Source organism: Ovis canadensis, chromosome 10, assembly GCF_042477335.2.
Source record: "Ovis canadensis isolate MfBH-ARS-UI-01 breed Bighorn chromosome 10, ARS-UI_OviCan_v2, whole genome shotgun sequence".
Lineage (NCBI taxonomy): Eukaryota > Metazoa > Chordata > Mammalia > Artiodactyla > Bovidae > Ovis > Ovis canadensis.
In genome coordinates, this window is record NC_091254.1 from 98,037,680 (window position 1) to 98,063,788 (window position 26,109).

The 26,109-nt window shown below is 49.7% G+C and overlaps 1 protein-coding gene across 1 annotated transcript in view; it reads right to left on the minus strand.

The window, feature by feature from the left end:
* Positions 1-849: 849 nt before the first annotated feature.
* The window catches only part of IRS2 (insulin receptor substrate 2), a 30,183-nt gene continuing 4,923 nt past the window's right edge, over positions 850-26,109 (minus strand). The window contains exon 2 of the mRNA XM_069602448.1: positions 850-3,240. Within this exon, the coding sequence (XP_069458549.1) occupies positions 3,236-3,240 (5 nt within the window). The 3' untranslated portion in view covers positions 850-3,235. The remainder of the gene's footprint in view (positions 3,241-26,109) is intronic.

Consider the following 26,109-nt stretch of genomic DNA (forward strand, 5'->3'; position numbering starts at 1 on the left):
TGTTACTGCATTTCAATGGTATAATGCCAGTGAAGTGGATGTATTAAAAAGTGACTTCTAACACGGAGGTGAGGTTGTCCGCGATAAAAATCACTGGCGGTCCTTTTCCTGTTTTCTGTACCTCCCGGCTCCGATGCTGACCACCCCACACCCTGGATGCTGTCTGTCTGACACCTGCATCTCGGGAGTTGGGCCACAGCAGGCACACGGGGGTGTGTTTCTGCACCCGAGTCCTGGCTCCGCCCCTCCTGAGCTCTGTGCCCCCCACCCCAGGAAGTCCTTTACCCGTTCTGTGCCTCAGTCTACTCATCTATAAAATGGGACAGCAATCCCTACCACCCAAGGTTATCAGGAGCCACAAGGGAATTAATGTTTGCACAGCATTTAAGCAGCATCCAGGACTCCCCTGTGGTCCAGGGGCTGGGGCTCTGAGCTTCCACTGCAGAGGGCTGGGGTTCGATCCCTGATGGGGAAACCATGATCCCTCATGCTGCACGGCCAAGAAAATAACTAAAATCAAATAACAAAAAAAAACATTAAGGCAATAAACAAAGAAAATAACAAAACAAAACAGCATCCTGTATGCCTGCAATGATTCTATGCTTGGTAAAGTGAATTTTTGTTGTTGTTTTCTTAATACATCGACTTTTCATGCACGTTGTGGCATGGGGCAGTGGGGGGGGGGGCGGGGGGCGGGTGTTTTCTGGTTTCCAGAATACAACTATTAAATGAAGATGTAACAAAACGTTTTTAAAGAGCCAAATATTTACTTAATGGCTCCGACCACCAGGAGAATGGCTTGATGTCAAATTCATTATCCACACAGGAAAAAGCATCGCGCAGGCGGTCTTCATTTCATAAATAATGCATTTTATTGTATTGCATATGGCTATTAAGGAGAGCATCCATGATCAATACAGACTGAATACAATGCGCTAGTCTAGTTCCGTGGAGTCCGGTGCCATGTCGGTCCTTATGTACAGCGGAGGTGGTGGAAGACAGCAGAGGTCAGTCTTTCGTCATGTCACGATAGCAAGAAATATATTTAACATCTCGAGCTCCAGAAACAATGCGTACCCCCGAAAAGAAAACACTGTGTCCTAACTGTTAGAGTTTATATAGCAAAAAATATTTTAAATTTAAGGTAAGTCAGGCAAAATGTACAAAGACCCAATATACATTGTGAAGTTTTAACAAACATAACATTTATACATTTTGGTTCCATTCTGTAAACTAAATTTAAAATGTAAATATTGCATATGCCTTTTTTTAAATTTTTTTGAAATGTACAGAAGAAAATTTAGTATATTATCAACTTTTTTATGTCGCTCGTTTGAAGCGGCAAGAGGAACATGACCACGGGGAGGGCGGCAGGACCACGCGGGGAGGGGAGTCTGACGCTGCATCCGGCATTGTCCACAACCAGTCCTGCGGGGAGGGGCGGTTTCCATAGCGACTCCATCCATCCCGAGTCCCAGAACTAAACCAAAACTTTATACATCTTTTCCATAAAGTCTCTCTATATTACACGCTGAAAATGACCTTCAAACCAACATCAGACGGTCTGTGCACGGTTGCGCTGTGTGATTCCAGAAGCACGAGACGAGCAAGGTCCAGGGCGGCCACTTTACATTCAACTTTGTCTTGCGATACAATCCTCTGTTCTGAAAGGTCAGCATGAAGGAGAAAGACGTTTGCATTGCGATTAAATATAGGTTTAAGACATTGAATCTTTTTGGTCTTCCTCTAGAAAAGCCTCATTTTATGAATGCATTACTCTATACTGATATATATCTATATATTTATATATATTTTTTTCTCCCCCTACCACCCTCCCACAAAAAAAAAAAAACACCCCAACTCGTATCTCCAACGAATTCATGTAACGTCTACAGGACTCTCAGAGAAGAGGCACTGAGGATGAGCCCGTGGGAGTGGGGGGCCCTGCAGCCCCCTCCCCATGCGTCCAGGGAGCACGGAGGTGACCTGACACTCTGCAGCTCAAGGGCGGCGGTTCTTGGGGACACCCTCGGCGATCGCCACAACACTGGTGTTTCCGGAACCCTGAAGACACACAGCAAGAGGGGCCGCCTTGTCAGGAACTTCTCTGACAAGTGACATGCGCTGTGAGATCGCTTTGCTTTCTCTGTGTTCCAGGATGCCTTCTGTATCAGCTCCTTTTCCTTTTCTGCGTCTTTGTCGTCGTTTGGGAAAGCCTCGTGGCCCGACACGAGTGCATTGTCATCAAGATAATACATTTTAGAAGAGACCTGCCAAACCCTTGACCCCCCATCTTGGAACGGCTCGCATGCCTACGTGAATTTTTGGTTAGAGAAACGCAAGCTCAAGGTTAAGGACGGCAGAGACGTTTGAGCTTGTCAATAGGATCAAAGGTGTCTGCAATCTGAAGTGCCTACATAAACATCTACAGAGAGAAGCTTGAGCAAGTCTCTTAAAGGTAAAAAGAGATACTCACCCCCATCCCCCACCCGGCCTTCCCAGACCCTGCCCCTCCCACCCTCCCCCACCCCGTACAGTTGATGATTTGCGAAAGTAGCTTGCTTCCGTTACATATAATAATTATTATTTATCCATCCATCTTCGGAGTCCAGTCTGAAGTCGCATCTCCGTGGAGAGACGTCAGTCCCGCGCGGGGCTCTGTGTGGGAGTAAACACATGGGTCCCTGGGCTGGACTTGGACGAGCAGCTGTGTCCGGGGCTGGGGGATAAGGCAGATGACCGCGCTGGAGACTCAGCCAGCAGAGGGGGACTCCCCCCACCAACCGTGCCGACCCGGCTTCACCTGGGACTGAGGTAGGACGGTGGTAGTTTTGAGCGGATGTCCGTAAACACCAGATTTTACCACCTGACTGTGAGCCGGGAGAATCTCCTAGCATGCTGCGGGGTACACCTGCTGCGCCGAAACGAGGGCGAGGAGGGACAGACACTGGCCACAACCAAGGCTGTCCGACCTTCTCGGGAGTCGCTCCTTCCGCTCATGTCCTCGAAAACCAAACGCCAGGAGGCAGACTGCACCCCCAGCCCCCGGAGACCGGGGGAGACGGGCGTGTCCACGTCTAACTGGGTCACAGGCGCATCCACACGTGACGATCGCTCAGATCCAAAAGGAAATGGCAAGCAGCTCCCGATGTGTTTTAAAAAAAAAATGCTGAGCATCTTCCTCCCATGGTTTTCTGTGATGCGTGTCGTCACGGGAATGAAGCTGGACAGGTCTTCACTCTGTAAGAGGAAGGAGATCGTTAGTGGGCTTCTGTGCACACAGAGCCACCCTGGATGGGGAGGCGAGGGCCCCCTCTCCACCGTCTTTTGCCACTTTTCAGGAAACGATCCTCTTTGGGAAGCAAAGTTTATTCACTCCATTTTTCCAGAGACAAGCTCGCTGGGTAAACCTCCCACTGTTGCCCCTGGAAGCGGGGCTGATGGATTCCCAGTGTGCTGGTGAGACCCATCAAGTGAGGCTCATGTTTTCAATGCAAGAAAACTAGCCAGGATTCTCCCCTTGGCGGGGGCGAGGCCGCGTGACCTGGCCACGGCCCCCTCGCCGCCCCGGGCTCAGGTCATCATGTGGATGGCCGGGGGAAGCGCGAGGAGCCGCTGCCTTCCTCAGGGGGCTGCGGAGACGATGAAAGCTCCACCAGGATCACAGCGCACCGCCACCACAGATGACACGAGCACGTCACAGCAAGAAAGGGGGAGAAGCAACGAGTCCTCACACCTGCCCGCAAGGAAGCCCTTCTCACTGGATCCTCAACCCTGTTCCTCACTCAGTTCAGCTCAGTCGCTCAGTCGTCTCCGACTCTTTGCAACCCCATGAATCCCAGCACGCCAGGCCTCCCTGTCCATCACCAACTCCCAGAGTTCACCCAAACCCATGTCCATTGCGTCAGTGACGCCATCCAACCATCTCATCCTCTGTCATCCCCTTCCCCTGCCTTCAATCTTTCCCAGCAGCAGGGTCTTTTCAAATGAGTCAGCTCTCCGAGTCAGGTGGCCAGAGTATTGGAGTTTCAGCTTCAACATCAGCCCTTCCAATGGATAGTCCCTGTTCCCAAAATGACCCTAGATTTCAAAACCTCCCATTACATACTGCTTCCTCTGCCGACGACCCCCCCGGCGCTGACCTGGCAGGATGCCCACCAGCTCCGACGGCTTCCTCCCTAAACTTCCTCAGCTGTTCCCGAATTCCCTCAGCTTACTGCCACTGGATGTGTTTGCTCCTTCTTCAGGGGACACACCGACCAGGAAGGCTGACGTGCCGCAGCGCACCACCTCTTTCTTCTCCAGCCTCTTGGCTCTTAGAAACGCCAGGTGGAGCACCCTCCCCACGTTGGTAACTACTCGGCCACATGAGTGCCCAGCGGGTCTCGCGCCGTCGTAAACAGAACAGTGTCGTCCTGCGAGGCTGTAGGTTACTTAACCAGCATCTCTGCATATTATTCTGAAATCACTTAGGATTCTAGTGATCGGTTCACACTCCCAGATTTACTTCTTTGCACACCTACTGTTTTCTGTTTACCTTGAGTTCTGAGTGATAATCCCAGTGAGACGGAAACATCCAGGGTGTCCCACGGCCGAGACTGGGCACCTCCTCTGTAGCCAGGCGGTGCCCAGGCCAGAGCCAGCATAGATGCGGGCTGTCTACCCACAATGTAAACACTGTCATTTTTCATGACTTAAAGTTCCCAACCATGCGGTATTTTGAGACAGTGCCACTTTATCTTAATATATTAAAAAAGACATATCTTTTAAGAAACTTGATACATAAACTACTCAGAACATGAAATAGAGAACAGGGCCCCAGAGGTCCTCCAAAGCAAAGACGTGGCTCCATCTATTTCAGGTTCTCAGCTGAGCACTTGAAGGGTTTGCATCCCTTAATTACAGAGGCAGTTGTTAAATCTACCTGAACTACCGAAGAATTGATGCTTACGAACTGTGGTGCTGGAGAAGACTCTCGAGAGTCCCTTGGACTGCAAGATCAAACCAGTCAATCCCAGTGGAAATCAACACTGAATATTCACCGGACAGACTGATGCTGAAGCTCCAATCTTTTGGCCACCTGATGTGAACAGCCAAGTCACTGGAAAAGACCCTGGTGCTGGGAAATATTGAGGGCAAGAGGAGAAGAGGGCGGCAGAGGATGAGGTGGTTGGATGGCTTCAGCGATTCAATGGACATGAACTTGAGCAAACCCCAGGAGATGGTGAGGGACAGGGAAGCCTGGCGTGCTGCGGTCCAGGGGTGGCAAAGAGTCAAACACGACTGAGCAACTGAACAGCAGCAACCAGAACTGAGTCTCCCCCAAAACGAGTCCGCATTTGGTCAATCTGGCCCTGACCATGGGGAGAGCCCTGTGGCCGCCGCAGAGGCAGTCACCACCCTGCGGGTCACACTTACAGAGAGAGTTCCATTCCGAGTCTATTTTTATACTAATGATTAGCTGAATTTGGCTAAATCATCTCGTGTTAACACTCAACCCCATTACCTTGAAAACAGCTAAGCACAGAAGTTCTCTAACCCCTCAAACTCTACACACAGTCACATACACGAGGGTTAATGCTTGCTGAACAGCTCACTCGCCTTTACCATCTGCAGGCTCAGAGAGCCATGCACGTTTCTGCTCTGCTTCTAAGGACGCTCTACGGCTATGAAATAACTCCCACCAGTAGAACTCCACCACTGCTAATCAAGCTGGCTGGGTCATTTCTTTGAAGCACAAACTGCGTAACTGTCAAAACTTTTAATTTCTAAGCAGTAGCATTATGAAAGCAGAGAGCTGCTAGGAGGCAAGAAGTGAACTGTGTATTTATTCCCAGTGACCTTCCGGCCTTCTTCCCAGTTCTGCTCTCGAGCAGCGCCTCTGGGACGCTCGCGGGAGGGTGAGGGAGGCGGTTCCCGCCAGAACGGGAGTCACAGGACGGCTGTTTTCCCGGCCTGTTTCACAGGTGCTCTGCCCTCTGCAGACACCTGCGTCCCGCAGGACGCTCAGCTGTGGTCACCAGCGAAGGGAGGAACAATCCTTCCAAGGGCACAAGCACGGGCCATCAGCAACCCAGGGGCACAGCCAGACGTGGGCACAGTGAGCAACAGGGCTCCCCAAGGCGCTGAGCCAACGGCTAGGCAGCCCCAGGCTTCCAAGGAAAGGCAGGGACAGGGGTGTGGCCCCGCACGTGGCGAGGGAGCCCCGAAGACAAGCACACACACCTCACTCAGCCATCACAGGGAGCAGGGTGTGCTCACGGCACGTGGGGAGGATGTGGGCAGGCTGAGGCCAGAGAGAGGACAGGCGTCAGCTCAGAGATGGGCATCTGGGCGAGAGGTGTGCGGCGCTTAACACGCGGATGCATCCAAGCGTGTAGACGTGTCCTGGACCGACACAGCGGCACCACGTGGACGCCAGCTGTCTCCCCCTGGAACACCTCGGGTCAGGGCAGGGAGCCTCCACAGGCCCCCCCGGCCCCGGAATGTCAGTCCAGGCCGCCCACGTCACCTGCCACTGAAACCCCCGAGGCTCACCCCTGACTCACAGGGTGATCCCCCTGCATGTGCTCCGGCAGGAATCCTGACCAGGATCCTCAGGCTTCAAGTGCGCTGAGCAAGCAGCCCCTCTGCAGTCGGCGAGCATCCAGAACCACTCTCGGTCCCGTCGCTCCATCCCGCATCCCGGGAAGCAGGGGCCAGAGCAGGAGCTGGGACCTAGGACCAGAGTCCACTGTTTCCTTGTATTTATTTACTTTTGAAAGTGAAAGTGTTAGTCACTCAGTCATGTTCGACTGCAATCCCATGGACTGCAGCCTGCCAGGCTTCTCTGTCCATGGGGACTTTTCCAGCAAGAATACTGGAGTGGGTTGCCTTTCCCTTCTCCAGGGGATTTTCCTGACCCAGGGATTGAACCCAGGTCTCCCGCACTGCACACGGATTCTCTACCATCTGAGCCACCAGGGAAGCTTAAAATCACTCCTCTCCCTGAAAATTAGCCTGGTTCAGCCAACTAGGAAAAAAAAAAAAAACTTCTAGATCACCACCCCTCAACTTTATTAACAATGGATTCCAGCAAAACTGTATCTTATTATCTATGTTAATCCTACTAAAGGCAAAGAACAAAAGATTAATTTTCTGATCTCTCCGCAGTGCCGATCTCTGTGATGTGAGATGTTCTCTGCACTGAGGGGGTGCCGGGGTAACATGAGGAACAAACATGGCCAGGACCACGTGCTGCCCATGAATACAATCACAGAGCAACATAGGCTAATTCTGACTCTGCTCCTGGAGGTAACGCGTCTAGAAACAGTGGAAAGTTACTGGCGCACGTTGAACTGGTCGCATAATTACACGCTGCGCTGCTCTGCAGCTTAGACACTGCTGTGTAAAGGGACCCATTCACAGAAGCATTTATCGAGAGCTACTTGATTTAAAAAAAAAAAAAAGTTTCAGCAGAAAGACTGAAGCTGTTCCACAGGGCACACACACAGCCCAGCCACGCCCACCTTCTTCTTCTCACTCTCATAGGTGACACGTGACATCCACGTGATGGATCCAGTCCTTTGTCAGTTACTGTAACTCCCTGGGGACCCGGGCTAATTCTGCCCTTTCTCTTCCATTTAAAAGATCAACCAGAATGCAGATGAGCACAAGTGTTGTCAGCAAAGGCCCACCTCCAATTTGCTCTATTTTTTAGAGAAAGAAAGAAAAAGGAAACACATCACTGAAAAACTCTGTGCTTGAGATAAGCAGGGGAGCCACCAAGCCTCAGAATAGGACACATGTCACACCACCACCGAGCTGGCCTCCAAGATTTCAAACACCGAGGCGGAAAATGTGGTGAGCAGTGGGTCGAGAAGGTTTCAGAAATAAATTGGGGGAATGTGCTCTGGCCAAAAAAAACAAGAAACAAACAAAAAAAAACCCTCAAACAGCATTCTGGAGCATGTTCTGACTCACGGCTTATTAAAGTGATTTCTTATGATTATTTGGGTTTGGATGTAGACAAGAGTCCCGTGTGGGGCTCGTGTAGACTTCCCTGCCTGGGAGGGACCGGGGGCCTCCCAGGGCTTTGGTAAACAGCACTGCATCAGACAGAAAGCAAACCCAGGCAGCAGGTACACACGGTTTGGTATTTTCAGGCAGATCTGAATAAGGGGCAGTACAGACACTTGTTTGCATGACAAAAAGGAAACATTATACTTTTTAAAATAAACATTCATATTTCTAGTAGCAAACACGATTAAAAAAGAGCTAAACCCTCTGGTGAGCCCAAACATGTCCTACAGGTTCATTAAGACTTCTTATGTCAAACACAGAATGATGGGAGAAAATAAACTTTTCAGTTACATGAGAAATTCCTAGAAAAGGCAACCTGATAATTCAGTATCTCCCCACTTTACTAAAAGCAAAACCACTCTTAGGATATACAAAAAAAAAAAAAAAAGTAAGGTTGGCTGTGATAACAAGCAACCCAAAGATTCTAAGAAAAACGGTTACTTAAACTTTACAAGTGGAAAAAAAAAATAACTCACAAGGAAAATACGGAAGCACGGAGTCCCCAGGACAAACGGGTACAGCCAGTGACTTGACCAACCCAACTTGTGGAGGACCTAGAACCTTCTGGAGGTGAGCTCATCACGGACAATTAAAATCATTTCATCCCAAATGCTTGTGATTAAAGACATTTCCTGGCATCAAGTTGCAACTTGATGTTAATGACAAGACAGGAGACAGGATGAGACACCCAAGTGCTCACAGGAGGCTGGGTTAATAAACGGCGTCTCTGTTCCTCCAGCTCATGTTTAACCCTGCACACAAGACCTGAATCAACTAAGCACTTGCTTCAACTCAAAAGACCCAAAAGGCAAAAATGCCCCTAAAATGTCAGCAGGCCCTTCTCCCACGTGTGTGCGTGCTGAGTTGCTCAGTCGTGTCTGACTCTCTGCGACCCCATGGACTGAAGCCCGCCAGGCTCCTCTGTCTGCAGAATTCTCCAGGCGAGAATACTGGAGTGGGTTGCCATTTCCTCCTCCAGGGGATCTTCCCAACTCAGACCAAACCCATGTTTCCCGCGTGGGCAGGTGGATTCTTTACTACTGAGCCTTCTGGGAAGCCCAGACCCTTCTCTCATAAATTATGAAAAGTGAGGCCTTTTCTGGATAAAACCAGATGAGGGACCCTCCGTGACCTGCCAGCCGCCTCAGGGCTAATCGGCAAGAAAGGATAAGCCGTAACTCCTCCCAGAAGTTCCATCACTGCAGCGCTGGGGACGCTGCTACCCCTTTCTGCAAATAAAAGACGGGAGGGACTCGAGGAGGAGTGAGGAGGACTCCTTTTGGGTCCTGGAGTCTAAACATTTACCCGTGGCCATCAGCTGCATCTAAACTCCCGCAGGACGCGAAGCCCGGCGGACGGTGGATCTCTGCTTGGCGCGCCTAGACCATCTCATGCCTGGCACTCAGCACGGGCCTGTTAGCCCTTCACGAAGCCCTGATGAGTTCAACGGAAACCAAAACCCACGTGGTGGGTGTCAGTTCTCACAGGCATAAAAGTGGGATGAAAATCTTCTCAAGGATCCCAAAAGCAACTCGGGACTGTCCGAAGCCCGGGAGAAAGCAGCCCTTTGTCACCTCACACGAGTGGCCTTCGGAGAGAGAGGCCAGTGCAGCCCTTGCCCGTGTCTGGAAACGGAGTTTTATCAGAACGTGGCCCCTGCCACTCACTCAGATGCAGCTGTTTCTCACTCTCAACGGTGGGGTAGAGGGAGGCGGACAGAGATCTTGAGGCCCCGGAACACGAGGAGGAGGAGAAAGGGTGAATCTGTGAGAGTTACAACGCATTTCCCTCTGCGTGTTACACCTCGAGACTCACCGATAGCCCCTTGGAAAATTATCTGCGAGCCTGCATGCTTTCGAGATCTGATCCCATCCACTTACAGCCTGCTATCCTGTTACAGACCCTCCTGAGAAGGAGGAAGCAAGTCATGGAGTCACTTATGAAGCCACCACGCTCTTTTGTAAGCGGTTTTCCTTACACGTCTATTTGATGTTTCATGAATAACATAGCAGGATCAAATAAATCGGATTATAACTAAATATATCCTACAGTACTGCTTTTTCAACTCGAAAAGAAGTTACCTACATTAGACCTGCAACTCAAAGAGGGTCTAAATCTCTTCTCTTTCTTGGGTCATTGTAAAATGCAACTGTAATTATGTATCTGCCCCTGAAAACAATAAATGTTTTGGGGCCAAATGATAGAACATGCATTAAAATTCCAACTATGCTATGAATGATACAATTCTTTCCTTAGCTGTATATTCTGGTACACTATAAAAATGTTAATACCGTGTCTAGGTGATGTTCTCAAGCCTAAATACTATACTTTTCTCATGAAGTGAAAACTTTATATATATGTATATATATCTCAAACCTAATAGTTTCCCTGTAAAGGGCTTTCCTGGTGGCTTGTCAGTAAAGTGTCTGCCTGCAATGCAGGAGACCCGGGTTCAATCCCTGACTGAGGAAGATCCCCTGGAGAAGGACATGGCAACCCACTCCAGTATTCTTGCCTGGAGAATCCCACAGATAGAGGAGCCTGGCGGGCTGCAGCCTGTGGGGTCGCAAGAGTTGGACAGGACATAGTGACTAAGCCCACCTACCTATAAAGTGAAAGGAATGTAGAATAGCAATTTATTCAAAATATAACCATCCCCAGATATCCTGCTGTTAACATAACATTTCACATGAACCGCTCTTTCCTTCGGGTATTTAAGTATTTAAGAGTTTCTATTAGATCTTTCCTGTTTTACAGTTTGATTCATTTTGTTTTTATTATTGAAACGGAAATAAGCATTTTCCGGAAATCTGTAATTATGCCAAACACAGCTCAAACCCCCTCTAAAATATCACTGAATCGGAAACATACTTATGAGTATAGTCAGAAAGATACACCTTCAGGAATCTGAAACTCTGTTTTTTCTACTTAAGGATGATGCAAGAACTTGGAAATGTATTAAAAATAGGAGCCATGAAAGACTTATCATTGTAAGGGGGAAGAAAGAAAGGATTTCAAGAAAAAAGGGGGAACATATTCTGACCCACCACCAACCCCAGCCAGTGACCTGAACCGTCTTCCAGCACTTGACACATACCGCGGGGGCCTCAAAAGCCTCGGCGTCCAGACTGTGGGTCAACCTCCCTGACGACACATCCCTGACTGGGTGGCCGGCTCCCCTCCTTGGGGGAAGAATCCACCGGCCCTCAGGCTGAGATCTAGGCTCTGCCTGCAGAGGGGAGGCCGCGGGTCCCCAGCCGGGCAGCCCCGCGCTCCAGAGTCTCGGGGCACACCTGCCATCTCGGCCTTTGCGTCATTCAAGCCTCCGCCCGTGCGTGACGTCACCAGCAACTGCAGCTTCAGGCAGCAAGTAGACAGGCCATGAATGCACAAACACGCGGGCAAACAGCTCCCGGAAAAAAATGAATAAACTTGTTTTCACTGGAAAGGAGGAGAACAGAAGCAGAATTGTTTTTTGATAGGGTGAGAGGGGCGGGGGTAAGTCCGGGCCGTTTGAAGCAAACGTTCTCGGATGCAGCACAGAACGCCTGGCTCGGGCGCCTTCTGCACGCCTTGGGCATGGCCCGCGCGTCTGGGCGGAGGCCCCCAGCAGGTGGGCCTCGGGGCCCAAGACCTCGATTCCCTCGGGCTCACATACAGCCGTGCCCCCAGTGCAGACGGACGCTTCAATTCCCCTGAGGCCGATGAGAGCCATTCATAGCCTGATCAAAGTACCCCTGATTGACATTTCAGTAACAAAAAGTGGAAGGTCCAGAGTTCCAGACCACCTTTATCAGCTTCATTTACTGGAAACAAAAAAAAAAAAAGTGAGGGGAAAGACAGCAGCTGATGGCCATGCCTTCCCAGGGGAGAGGGGCCAGGGGAACCCAGACCCCAGTAGCCCCTGATCTGCAGATGACTGCCTGCTCCCCGCCCAGCTTCACCTGCAGACATCAGCTGCCTGGCCGGCCAGGTGAGGCTGCCGGATACCCATGTTCAGCCCACACCCGCAGCGTCTTTATATCTTCAGAACTGGAGCTGGGCGAACCTGCCGAGAGAACTGTGGAGCCTCAGCACAGCCTGACCTCGGCACAATTCCTCCTCGGCCCACTTGCTGGGAGGAACCCCATGCAGCCGGGCCCCTCGGGGGAGCTGTGGGAGCCTCGAGTTGGAACCCTTGGCCCCCGGCCCCTCCTGAAGGGCCCAGGGCCACCAGCTGTCAGACACGGAGCAGGGAGGTGCCTCCAGGTGGGAGGACCGCAGACGTGAGACGGAGGACACCCAGGCCTGTCCGGACGGCACTCAAAGGGGACCAGCTAGGAGGGCCTTGGTCACAAACCCGCTCCCCCGCCCCTCTCCCCTAGAGAGAAGGCAGAGGGCAGGAACTCAACACTCAGCCACGCCAAGACAGCTTCCCAAGCCGCTTACAGTTAAGAGAAAACGCGGGGAGGCGATCAGCTCAGTGTAAAGACATTTCTTACAGTGGAAGGAAGTGCCGACTGGCAAGAACACATCCCTGGGCTCCAAAAGCTGGGCGGGAGTTCTCTACGACTCCCGGAACAGAGGCGGCCCCTACCCACCTCTTCAGGACTCGGAGTGCGCACACAGTGACGTCCCAAGATCACACAGAGGGCCGCCCCCCAGCAGAGCACCGCGCAGACAAGGATGCCCCGACCCAGGAGATCCCTTCTGCCTTGTCACACTCCACAGCTTTACGACTCTGTGACACTCGCTCTACGTGAATTAAGGTAACTTGTTTCCTCCGTCGTCCGTAGAGGGCAGCTGGCCATTTTGCAATTTCTACTTGTTGTATCGAACTGAACGTGAATGGGGCAGGCCTCTTCACGGTGTCCTGAACCGTAACTGAGAGGAACAAGAGAACCTCACACATCAGATGTTTTGGACGGCTCTGACGAGACGACGCGTGAGTCCAGTTATTTCCAAGTCTACGCAAGCCGTCTGCCTGCAGGGCTGGGGAGGCAGACACCAAGAAACAGGCACAGCCCCTGGCCACATGGCCCCCACCGAGACCCCGGGCCCTGGTCACAAAACGCCCGACGGACGAACGTGCAGCCTCCTGCCAGGCCTCCTTACCCATCAGATTCTCTAGACTGACTTTATGAACCAGAGACACCAAGAGACCCACGCGCGTAAGCGTTTTCCTAAGATACACACTTGATAGAGAAAACGGGATTTCATCCTTCCCATCTGGGACAACGCCACGGCAGCCCCTAAGGAAAAAAATAACAGCTAATACAGATGAAAAAATAATCAGGACGACATCGCCGCTTTTCTCTTGTTCAAATGGACGAAGTTCACTAAGACACTTCACCCAGACCATCGCTTTCTTATGCATTTAAGAAAAATTAAGTAAAACTCAGCCTACGTTCTAAAGACAGACTTAAACCCATGTTAAGTCCTTAAAAGTCAAGGAAGTTACAAATAACCACACACCAGTCTATGTATCAAGTGTGCGGTTTCCTCGAAGACAGGCTGAAAGGAGGGGAGGGTCTTTCCCATGGGACTCACTAGCTTTTCTTGGGCTCTGACACCCTCAGCTCCAAAATCACCCCATCAGCCCTTTCCTATGGCGGTCCCATCCCCAAGAAATACAGGGAATACTGACTTATCTATCCCTTTAGTTTCCCAGTCAGCTGAGGAAGGAAATCCATCTGCTGCAGAGCCTGACCTGGGGCTCCTTACAGGACAGCAACCCTGGCGGACGGATGCCCTGGGGAGGGGGGAGGAACGGATCCAGTTTTTCAAAGGAAGGTCCCGGGGTGCCCAGAGGACATGGAGCCCCAGGCAGCCTGAGCCGTCCAGAGCATCGCTCCCCACAGCCCGGCAGAGGCTCCCCCCGGCCCGGCAAGCAGAGCCCCTTCCCGCTCGGGTGGCCCCTTTAAAAAGCAAGAACGGGGACTCGTCCTCCTTGGAGGGCCTGAGGATGAAATACCAACTAAACGCGTGTTACAAATCATAAGGCGCTTTCCAGATACAGATGTATCCGTGTAGTGGGGTTCGCAGTTCTGGGGCTGAACAGGGCTGTTCACCCTGCGACATGTCCCCCTCTGCCCTCCCCACCCCAGTGACGCCTCAGCGGCCTCCTTCCCCCAGAGACCTCTGGGGTCTCTCCACGTGTGATGCACCATCTTTGAGAAAGAAAGTCCAAAGGAGACACAGACCACGCTAAGTGGAAGAAAAAAGATGCTACAGGGAAATGATACGAAAAGCTTTTAAACGCTTTACATGTGGCTCCAAAGCAAGTACGCTTTCTGCCTGTGATGTTTAGTGGCAACACAGTCTTGCACTGGCTCCACGCGCCACGGGCGGTTGCTCATGCCTTCTCAGCAGCCTCTGCTCTCCCCCTGCTCCCTCCCGGTCAGCTACACGGGCCTCCTTCTGGTCCTGGGGCACACCAGCGACTTTCTTCGGGGGGGCCTTTCACCCCGAGTCACTCCCTTTGCCCACAGGGACTCTCCCCATAAATATCTCCAGACCTCGCCTCCCGTTCACGCTCTGCCCCCCTCTCCCTTGTTTTAGTTTCTGGAACACTTGTTATCACCTATATTACTTCACACTCTGAACACACGTCAGTATTAGATATATTTCTTCAGTTTCAAAGGTGGGCTTGAAGATTCAGTACCTTTGGCTTTGGTGGTGGTGGGGGGGTGGGGGTTGCTTTTTCTTTGTTTGTTTTTCCACTTGGAAGTCAAACCTCTTTCATCCCAGCTTGCACTCTGGTCTTTTTCAAATGGGTGAGAGAGTTTTAAAGTGCACAGCATGTCACAATCTGCATCTCTGCTCCCAGGTGGCACTGGTAATAAAGAACCTGGTTGCCAAGGCAGGAGACATAAGAGACATGGGTTCGATCCCTGGGTCGGGAAGACCTCCTGGAGGAGGAAATGGCAACCCACTCGGTACTCCTGCCTGGAGAATCCCATGGACAGACGGGCCTGGCAGGCAACCGTCAATGGGGTCACAGAGAGTTGGGGACACGACTGAATCAGCTTAGCGCGTGCACGGCGAGCTGGCTGAGCCTGGCTCTGAAGGCAGGAAGACCCTCCCCAGCCCCCGTCGCTCCTGCTCCCAAGCCCACCTTTCCCTCTTTCCAGGAGCCCCTGAAAGGAAGCTCCTGTCATTTGTTTGCTTGCTTTTTCGAGGAACAAAAAAAAAAAGGTAAAACACACACTTTTTTAAAAAGGCTCAAGTCAGGGTGTGCCAAGCAGTTTCAGGAGTGCCTAAAGAAAACAGAATTTGCTTAGAAACTGTCCAGACATCTAAAAGCTGAGCAAGGTTGAAGCCTGACCTATAAATAGAATTGTGATTATGTGAAATGTTCACAGATCGTTTATGAGAAAAATATTAACTGAAATCGAAATGCTGACTCCTCACGAACAGCCAGCAGCCCGGAACACACCGCGCACTCACGCTCGTGGCTCCGAGAGGCGGGGACAGGTGACCGGGGTGGGCGTGGGTCCAGTTGCCCCTCGCACGGACCGCAGGGGAGCGTCTCTCTCCAGCAGCAGTCATGGGCGAGCAGAGGAGACTCAGAAAGCAGGGCAAGGGGTCCCGGGACCTAGCGAAGTTTCTGGGGCTGGTCAGCAAAGATAAGACGCATGGAGTGATGCTGGGAGTCGTGACGTGAGACGGCCCAGAGCTGAGGGGCTGGCAGCTTGGGGCTGGGACCACAGCAGATCAAACCTAGGGGTTCTCAGAGAAGAAAACTGGCGTGGAAACTCCACTTCCTTGGATGGACCCCAGGTGAGTGTGTGGGGCGGAGCAGGGGTGGGTGGGGCACTCTAAGTTGTGGTCCCACCAGGATTTTCCAGCAAAGGGCACCTGCAGACCCAGCAGCGACGGTCCATCCTGCGTCTCTGGCCGAGAACGGCTCAAGCGGGAGCACAAAGATGAACTCTGAGCATCCCAGCTGAGTGGCGAAGATGCATGCTCATCACCCAGAATTATTCTAGGGGCTGAATGAAACGCTCCACGCCGGGGAAACGTGGGTATTTTACTAGGCTGCATATTTCATTTGGAACCAAGTCTGTTCATAAACCAGCACGACCCACAGGCTAAACTGCTTCTGGCAAGAGGCAAGAACTAAAGTGGCATTCAGTTCTGTCCCTGATTCTGCGTCTTGACAGCTCCGATAGGATCCTCAACACCGGAACATCTATCGACTTGGAAGCTACATGAACTTTCACCTTGGAAAGAAAATGCTCACTTCAAACAGCTGTCAAAATAAATGAATTGAAAGAATGTTTCAAAATCCATGAATGCTATTTATAGGAGTGTGTTGATATTTCATATTGAATATATTCACATCATTCACTATTAAAGTTTTTTTTTGTTTGTTTAATAAACCAGTTAAGGTGGGTTTTCTGAAACTGACTGAGCTAAACATCCACCCCTGTTTTATAATATTCGCACGAAAGAGGAAACAGACACTGCAGTTTTGCTACTAAGATATTTTGTGAAAATCCATCTAAATATTTTCAACTGAACTGTACAGTTATTACCAGTTTAACTGGCGAAGTAAGAAGAGTTCTTTGTAGCAGTTCCGCCAAGCCGATTTGATAGAAATATTTGATTAGATATTTGTGTTTTAAATTTGGTTATGAGTATAACTGAGCTTATGAGTTAAGGGCATATGAGCAGTTTATGGCTTTGTTTCTGGTTCACTTGCATAACATGGCAAGTGTTATTTTAGGTCTCTTTCACGCTGGAAAACAACTTAAAAAAAGTACCTGCAACATATAAGAGGCTTCCCTGCTGGCTCAGACAGTAAAAGCATCTGCCTGCAATGTGGGGAACCCGGGTTCAATCCCTGGGTTGGGAAGATCCCCTGGAGAAAGCAATGGCAACCCACTCCAGTATTCTTGCCTGGAAAACCCCATGGACAGAGGAGCCTGGCGGGCTACAGTCCATGGGGTCCCAAAGAGTCGGACACGACTGAGCGACTTCATTTCACTTCATATAAGAATAGAACAGTAGCATGGCACCACCACAGATCACATTAACAATTTATCTTTGAAAAAACGCAGGCAGGCTGTGGCATAAGAAACGGACCCCGTTCCCCTTCTAGGAGTTCCCGTCCTCTTAGCAGCTCAGGGGTTCTGAGCTGTACCACCCCATCCGTCACCTTCAAACAAAGTCAACCTGCACCTCAGCCTCTAACCCACTCCCTGCTCAATCCTGCTTATTGCCTGGAGTTTCTAGAACACTACCTGCATAGTCTTTAAATTTAGGGAGAGCATCCTGGCCTAATTTCAAAACTTCTCCCCCACCTCTCAATTCCCCCATCATCCATCCATCCACCCACCCACCGTAGGCTCCGGAAGCCCTACGACAGGGAAGCAGCAGGGGCCGAGTGGGGCCTCTGCTGGGCCTGGCAGGCCAGGGTGTGTCCCTCCCAGGGCAGGTCGGGGCTTCTCCACGGTGGGACATGGCCACTGAGCTCAGCCTCCACGTTCAGTGGCTTTCCAGCACCAGCACCCAGCCAGGCAGCCAGCGCTTCGTCCCAGGTCCTTGCAGGAGGACATTTTCAGGGGAGGCGTCAGACCTCCTCCAGGGAGATGCTGCGGCTTTAACTTGCATCTTGATTCCCATCCGCTTTCCACCTAACTGGGGAAGTGCTCCCCAGAGCCAAAGCCCCAAGACAGGGCCCCTGAACTCGGCTTCCGTCTGACCCCAAGGGGCAGTTTCATCACTCCATTCACTCCTGGCCTGTTTACCCCGCGCCAGCCACAGCAACGCTGCGGGAATCGCTGGCGCACACGCTCCTGATGGCAGGCACCTGACCCCCAGGCTCATCTGCCAGGAAGGAAGTGGTCTCTGCTCGATGCTGTTGAGACTGACAGCTTATGTAAACACGGCCCTGGACCACTCCCCAGGGCGTGAGGCCAAAGAGCCCCGACTACACTTCCTTCCGGGCATGGAGAGCTGCTGTGGGCACCATTACACGTGTTTACATCTTCCTTTCTGCCGTTTGAAGGGGGCTCAGAGTCACCCCTCAGGAAGGCAGTGCCTTCTGAAAATTCATGTCTCATCCTGTAACAATGAAGGTAAGTAAATACATTTTTTTCCGCAAAAAAAAGAAAAAGATCTCAAAAACAACAAGGGCACTGGTGAAATGATCCCTTCTGGAGAAGATCACCACTTAGCCCCACTGAGGAGTTACTTACGGGTCCTCAGGCAAATTCTAAAATTGCTCGTTTTCGGACAGACTCATCATCCGAGACAGTGATGACTCATTTCTTAGGAAACTGCTAATGGACTTATCCGTAATGAGGAGTAAATGACATTTCACTTAGAGAAGGAATGCATCTCAAGCACCCCTCACGGAACGACGGAGACCCCAGACCCACTAACGGTGGCTCAGTGGACCAGGGTGACCCACCGACGAAGAAGAACCTACAATTCCCCAGATCGTAGAGGCCTTTTGGTCTGAATTTACCCCAAGAACGTTCTTTCTTCCTTCTCTCTTTTTTCTTACAAGGAAGCACATGAGTTTGACTGACCGCCGAGCCCTTGCCCTCTGCACCCCCGGGAGACGCTGCCCACATGGGTGTTGGGCCATCACCCTGATTCCAGGCTGCTTCCTCGTCTACGTGTTCCTGCTTTCTCTGCTTCTGTCCACCATCACACCTCGCAGCGCATGCACGAAGCAATTTCCTGAGAGGCTCCAAAACAAAAAAGACTAGTAAATAGCACTTCTACCGACAATACATCATTCCAGAGGGGGCAGGCCGTGTCAGAGAGCAAGGTCTTCATCACCACACAGAGGCCCGCAGAGACACAGAACATCCCATTCCTTCCTGAGAATGTTTACAAACATCTCTACAACTAATTAAATCAGTGACCTTGCAGAAGACGCCCACCTCCCCCGCCTGTTTTCACAACCTTCAAATGAGTTTCATCAGACCTGAGGGTTCTCCACCCCTTTTCCTCAAAACGACCTTCGATCTTTTTTTTTTTTTCTACTTGTCACCACACTGTGTGGAGAGAGTTCTCAAGCATTTGCAAGGGGGAGGTATCTTATCAGGTATAATATACAGTTTGTTTCATGAAAACAAAGATAGCTGAGAAATAAAAGTGTCCACTCTGCAGGTCACTGGAAGTCCAGGAAGACAGCCTGGGATCCCCAGAACAGATGACCAACCAACAATCTGATTCAACTCTGAAATCCACCACCACCACCAGAGCCTTGAAAATAATATTGAATCCTGAGCTCTTCAACCTAGCAGGTGTGGAAACCAGTTTAAAAAATAAGGGAGCTTTCTGAAACTAACACAGCATTATCAGTCAATTACAGACCAACAAAAGTGTAAAAAAAAAATTTAATACATTAAAAAAATGAGGGTGCTTTCCTTTACCATCCAGTCTTCCTGCCTAGCTGTCCCCATCTTACTTTGAATGAATAATGTGTGTAAGGAAAGACAGGGAGATTCAGTTAGCAGCACCAAGTGAAACAGCAACCCAGCTGCCAACTTGAAAGCTGCCTGAGGCGAGTCTACAGAAAATCCCAAGATCACTACGGCACATGAACTTCCCAGTCAGTCAGTATGTAGGGCCTGCTGAAGACGGGATACACTGGCCGGGAGTCGGGTGGTAAGACGGCATCTTTGTGAGGTTCAACCCACCACCACCCTTCCTGGCTCAGGGATTCCGAGACAGGTTGCTGGGACTCTCTGAGGTGCAGGCTCCTTAGTCCAAAAACGGGGACCCAGGCAGCTCTGCTCTGAGGTAGGGCTTTTGGAGTATCACGTGAGACTCTAGGTATCAAAACCTCTGAATACTACAAAGTGACAAAAAGCCTACTCTTTGAATTTTAAACACTTCTTTTGGCTGAAAGGGGAGAGAGGGAGGGACATGCAATTATCTTTCAGCGCTGACCAGGATAACGGTTGCATTTTCATCATCTCAGCTTCCAGTAGCATTCTTTCAGCCTCATTCACTGCTCTTCATGTTTGGGGGATTACTAGTTACACTTACAATTTGGAGGCAAAAAAATGGGCAGATGTAAGCATGGACTTTTGAATTTGCATTGCGAAAGTACCAGGTCACGTTTATAAATACTAAAAATTATGCATTGATTCTGTGCAAAAATATAAGTCATTGTTAGATATACATATGGATTTTAAGGTAACTATTAAAATCACTAATATAATGAACTGTATATAGTACCTATTTTTTTCACATTGAAAGAACTGGAATTTAACACTGTACTATAGTAATTCACTCAAGTGTCTGCACCAATACCTAATGGGCAGACTAAAGTCACAGTCAACACTGTACGTATGCTTGAGGTATAGAGCTTTAGCATGATTAGAGAACATTATTATTCAGCACTGGAGCTTGAATTATGAAAAAAATCCACATCAAGCCTCTTGGAGCACAACTGGATGAAAAACCATGAAACCAAACACATATACCCACACACACACGTCACCCCCAAATAATTTTTATGGAAAGTTTGGTACTCTTCAATTATAACTGATACTAAAAAGCCCAGTGTTTACCAAATGCTATGCAGGTAATCATTTTTTAATGTATGTTGTAGGCCACCATATTTGACCAAATATTCCAAATTAAGTACCATAAGCAAAGAATATTTTCTAAGTCCTGTCTATGGGCATAAATACCACACCTGGCGTGAGAGCACAGGGCCTCGTTTAGAGACACCTTTGCCTGATCGACTTTTAAAAAAGTCTCCGGACAGGTAAAAGTCACTTGATACACACTTAACATTTCCTAATCCAACAGAAAAGAAATCAGAACCGCGGACTCGACTGCTACAACACTTGTAAACACACAGCCTACAAATTTTAACCCAATTACATTTCAGCCGAATTCAATGAATTCCATTCTGATGCAATGAATTCAATTAAATGAGACCCCTACCCCCAGCCCACCCTGCAAGCACACAGAGCGAACGCTCATTTCCAACAGGGGCTCCAGCTCTCCCTGTCCACACTTTCTTCTCTGCTCTGTAATTCCACGCACAGTTAATGCAAGTCTGTGCCAGCCAGCCAGAAAGACATGGAGGAGTCAGGAGCAATTACCAGCCTCAGCATCTCCTCCATCTTGACTGATGACTTCACCAGTTCTCTCCAGAAACAAATGTACAAATCTATTGTAGACGAGCTGTCTACAATATTCAACCTTGAGTGATTCAGAATAATCGCTGCCATCTTGAAGAACGCATCCAAACTGATGAACTTAACATAGAAAGAATCTTTGCACTGAAATGTGAAGAGCGCTGTTCTCAGGAAACCTACAACCTGATCGGTAACAGGCTTATAACTACTCATTTTGCCGGTTCAGAAAATTGTTCAGCGGATGAAAAACACCAGCATTAAAAGCCTTCCCCAACTTGCACGGGAAAACACTCTACTCGTGTCTGCAGCAGCTGAAGTCTACAGAAACTCAGCTATTACAGGGGCCCTGGTGAAGACCCAGCTGTTGGGGCACGACACCATGGCCTCCTTCCCGCTTAGTTTTTCCCCTACTCTGTGCACTTGGCAAAGCAGATAAAAGAGTCAGGGTGTATTTTCCCTTAAGCTTCTAAGGCAAAACGGGAACACTTGATTCTACCCCAAAAAAGCAAAACAAAAAACCCCTCTCCCCCTGCCAAATCTGATGCCAAAAGCTACCTGGCTCTCGGAACTCCGCTGCAACAGAAGATGCATTAGTGGGGAACTGACAGAAAAGCCATCATCCCCGTGCTGGTCCTAAACCTTTCCCAAGTTCTTCTCAGAAAGAGACTCGTTTTAATACTAAGGTCTAAAGAAAATAAAGTATTAATTATCGATTAAAAGTCCTTTCCAGGAGGGTGGCGGGCCCATGGAGGAATGAAAGGATCAAACCCTGGAGGCTTTCCTGACCAGCTGGGACAGCCGGACCAAGACCAGTGCAGGTGTGGCCGTGCTCACGGAGTCAACCCCGCGAAGCCAAGTCCCCGCCCAACAGTGATGACTCAGCAGCTAAAAGTCTCAGGGATCCCTCTTTCTCTTGATGCTCCCGTGATGAAGGGCCAACACTGTCAGTATGAGAAACCTACATTCCAGTTACACATTTTCATCTTGCCAATCTCTTAATATATGGCCACATCATAAAAGGTCATCAGAAAGTGCCGTCCTGATACAGTTTCAGGATTAGAATGCTATTTTCCTCCGCGGTTACTCTACTACGTAATTTAAAACACTACTATGTGACAATTGATAATTATCTATGGAAAAGAAAAACACTCCAGTGAAACAGAGTCGGGAGAAAACAAAGGCTCTCAGAGACTGCGGTGACACCAAACAGAAGAGGCGTGCATTTCTCAGGAAGGTACTGGCTCCACGTTCAGACAACTATGAGGATTTGGGGTTTTGTTTTTAATTGAAGAACACACATCGACAGAAGTGTCTTTCCTGCGCATACTCGCGGTTTCAAGGTAGTAAGTATCAACAGCATCGCGGGATTTATTGGCATTCTTCTTTAGAGGAGCCGAAGCTCCCTGGATGTGGACAAGCCCCCGGACAGAGAAAGTGAGATAGAGGGACTCGTCTCCTACGTGACTCACCGAGATCAGCAACTAGAAACCTGGTTTCCTGATTCCTGGGCTGGTGTTCACACACCCTGCCTCCTTTTCCGAAGTACTATTTTGGTAAAGGTTTCTCTTTCAATAAAGGAACTAGAACAAGTCACGTGACTTTCATTCAGGAAAGCCTGTGTGTATCAGCACCTTAGTTGCCTGCTCCTGGGAACAGGGTGGGAGCCGGGCACACGATTGGCTTATTACGATAAGAGCCGGCCAACCAAAGCGGAAAAGCAAGCACCACAGAGAACATAAAGTATGTGTGGTTTGTCAAGCCATCTCCTTGGAGTTCTAAAAATATTCAAGTCCCCTGCTTGAAGACTTCAACAGACAACACTTTTAAACATAAATGGTGATGGTGTTGCTCTCTTATCCCACGATTCTTTCTGTGGGATGTGAATAAATAGTCCTTTTATCAAACAAATTTAAATACAGATGCTTTCAGGGTAATTCTTATCTAATCCGCCTTGTACATACACACACACCAATTTTAGAACAAAAACCTCACCAAAGAGAAACACTAAAATAGCATAGTTTACAGTATAGGACAATCTATAATCCTAACAACCAAACATACAAAGTTAATTTTTAAAAGCGGCTTGACTGCTCAGTAAATTCAGCAGGAGCACGTCTGCTCCCAAACAACACGGTAAAGATGGCTTAGACTTTTCCACAGACACACCCACAGAACACAGAACAAGCACCTTCTCCCTGCTCCCAAGTGAGAGGCATAATTTAGAGTTAAATTTTCAACTTCTGTGGACGACCTACGAAAACATAAACACATGTCTGGGTGTCGGACACAACTGAGCGACTGAACTGAACTGAACTTTTTAATTGGCTTCAGCACTGAAACTCCGCCCCCAGCCCCAATTCTACTGCAACCAACCAATCAGCAAGCCCGTTACTGGAACCGTAACTCTTTGTCACCGCTTATCCAAACGCCAAACGCTACCTAAGCGACCCCAAATAATGCCAACTCCGTGGAGCTCATGGAGTTTTTCCACGCACAACCTGAGGAGCTGGGTGTGGAAACACAGCCCCTTCTGAGGGTCCGGGCATGCACCCAATGACTCAGGAAGCTCACTTTCCGTTTTATCTTCAAAGAAATGCTTTGCAAGTCTTCCCTCCATAAATCATGTTCTCAAAAAACACTTATCTCCTGTAAACTTTTTATATATGAGCATCACAAACCAATGTCTCTGTGCAAACAAGAGTTAAATAAAGGTGGATTCAAGGTTTCCCGACAGTCCCTTTCCGGCTCCACAGAACACAATTAAGCTTCCCCCCACCACCACCTCGTTAATTAAAATGAGACCCTCCTCTTTCCTCGTCCGCTGTTCTCTGTGCTCAAATTAGCCTACTAGAAATCCATTTAGCGTGTAGGCCTTTTTGAAAGAAAGGAGGAAAAAAAAAATGGTTTAGACACAATGGATCAATTGTAGTTATCTATTTTGTTTAAAAATAGTCTTTTTCCGTTCTTAAGAGGGTGTTTACTGTAACACCCACAGAGACTTTGGACAAACAGCAATCCAAAGTGATTTCAGTGACCACAGAACTTACAAACAGCTTTGATTTCAGAGCCCTGAATCCTATAGGTTGAGAAGAATGTTATACTGGTGGGAAATCGGGAACAAAACAAGGCGGACCAGGCCTCTCACTAAACTTTTCTCTTGCAGTTTAAAATTTTCCCTCATCTGAAAAGGGCATTATATCAGCCGTGAATCACGTTTCTGAATGTATCTACTTTATCCGAAAGGCCTTGGATTCTTTCAGGCCCGGAGGCACACATCCCGGCTCACTGTTCCGCTTGCTGCGAGAACCGCCTCCCAGGGCCCTCCTCAATCCAGTCCGGGTTTTTCCTGCCTGCTCCACCAGAGGCTGTAAAAGGTGTTGTGTTCTCAGGCTGTTTTTTCTGATGAGAATCAGATTTCAGCAAGATGTACTTCGGTGTTCACTATGGTCTGTACCCCTTCCTGTGCGTGCGGATTTTTCCCCCAGTCAAGTCTACTTAGACTGCTGTGTTTATCTGGCCCGTGTCTTGGACGGCACCTAATAATCCTTCAACTCCCAGACACGCCAGCAATTCTTTAGACGCACCTGTAGGGCTTAAGTGCCTCCAAGAAAAGCGACCTTCAGCTGAGCGTCACCATTTACGGGGCACATCCTGACGGCTTCCAACTGGCGTCATTAAATGCCAAAGGGCCGTGTCCCTGAGAGGTCACCGTGCCTCTTTTCATCCTGTAGTCCATGATTTTAGGAAAAAAAGCAGTTGCTTTTCCTCTACTGTATGAGAATAACAGGGTATCCACCCTACAGCTATAACTTTTTTTTTCTTCTTTAAATTTATTTTTATTGGGAGGATAACGGCTTTATAATGTTGCGTCGGTATCTGCCATACATCAGCAGGAATTGGCCACAGGTGTACATATGTCCCCACCCCTCTTGCACCCAGCTGTAACTTTAAATCCCACGGATGTGAGGAAACACATGCTGAATTTACCCCACATCAGATGCGTCTGTTTGCTTTCAGAACACACGGTGTACAGATCCCCAAGCTGCGTCCATCATCACCCTGTAACCCTGGCAGACTGCTGACCTCAGGCCAGCATCTGAGCACCGTTCACTACTCTGTCCTCTGCGGTTCCCACAGCGCCTCTATCTTCCTGCACGGAAGCAGCGGTTAAGAAACTCTTTGAGCCCACCCTCCTCTCCTCCCCCTGGTCATTCAGGGTCTGAGTCAACCAGGTCAAGGCAAGCACACCTCTGTCCTTGCCAATCTGTGAGGAGACAGGGAGGGACAGCACTGGGCACCCCATGACTACTCCTGAAAAGACCCATGTGGTCATCTTTCACTGTCTTCTCTGAGGCCCAGATTCTCATCGCCTGGGCAACTGGGAAAATGCTGGCGCCTGGGCTCCGCCCACCGGCCGCTTTCCTTGACTGCGGCTGACCCCACAGGTCATTTCTCAGACCTGCTCCAGCAGTCTAACTGGGACAAGTGCCCCCAACTCCACCCCCAGCCGGGGCCCCCCGACCAGCAGCACCAGCGCAGCAGGTGAGCTTCTTAGGAAGGCACACTGGGAGCCACATCCCAGACCCACCGCATGGGGCCACCCAGCCCGGCCAGCCCCGCCTAAGACTCTCCAGGTGACCCCCAGGTGGGCTCAAGCTCCAGAGCGGGTTTAAGCAGCGTTACCCTTTCAGCCCCCTAGAGAACAGGCTCGCCTCTGGTGGAAAAGCTCCTCCGGTCCCCATGTAAACTTGAAATGGCTCAGGGCTCCCTGCAACCGCCAGCCAAAATGGATGCTAGTTTCCTAAACAACTTTGGGGCCTGTTTTTATAAACTTTGAGGCTCAGCAAAAATCAGCCCGTCCAGGCTCCAGGAAAACAAAGAGAAAGGTGACGTCTGCGGGCCTGGGAGCCGCCAGCGGCCTGTCCCTCCAAGTGGAGGTTTCCCAACT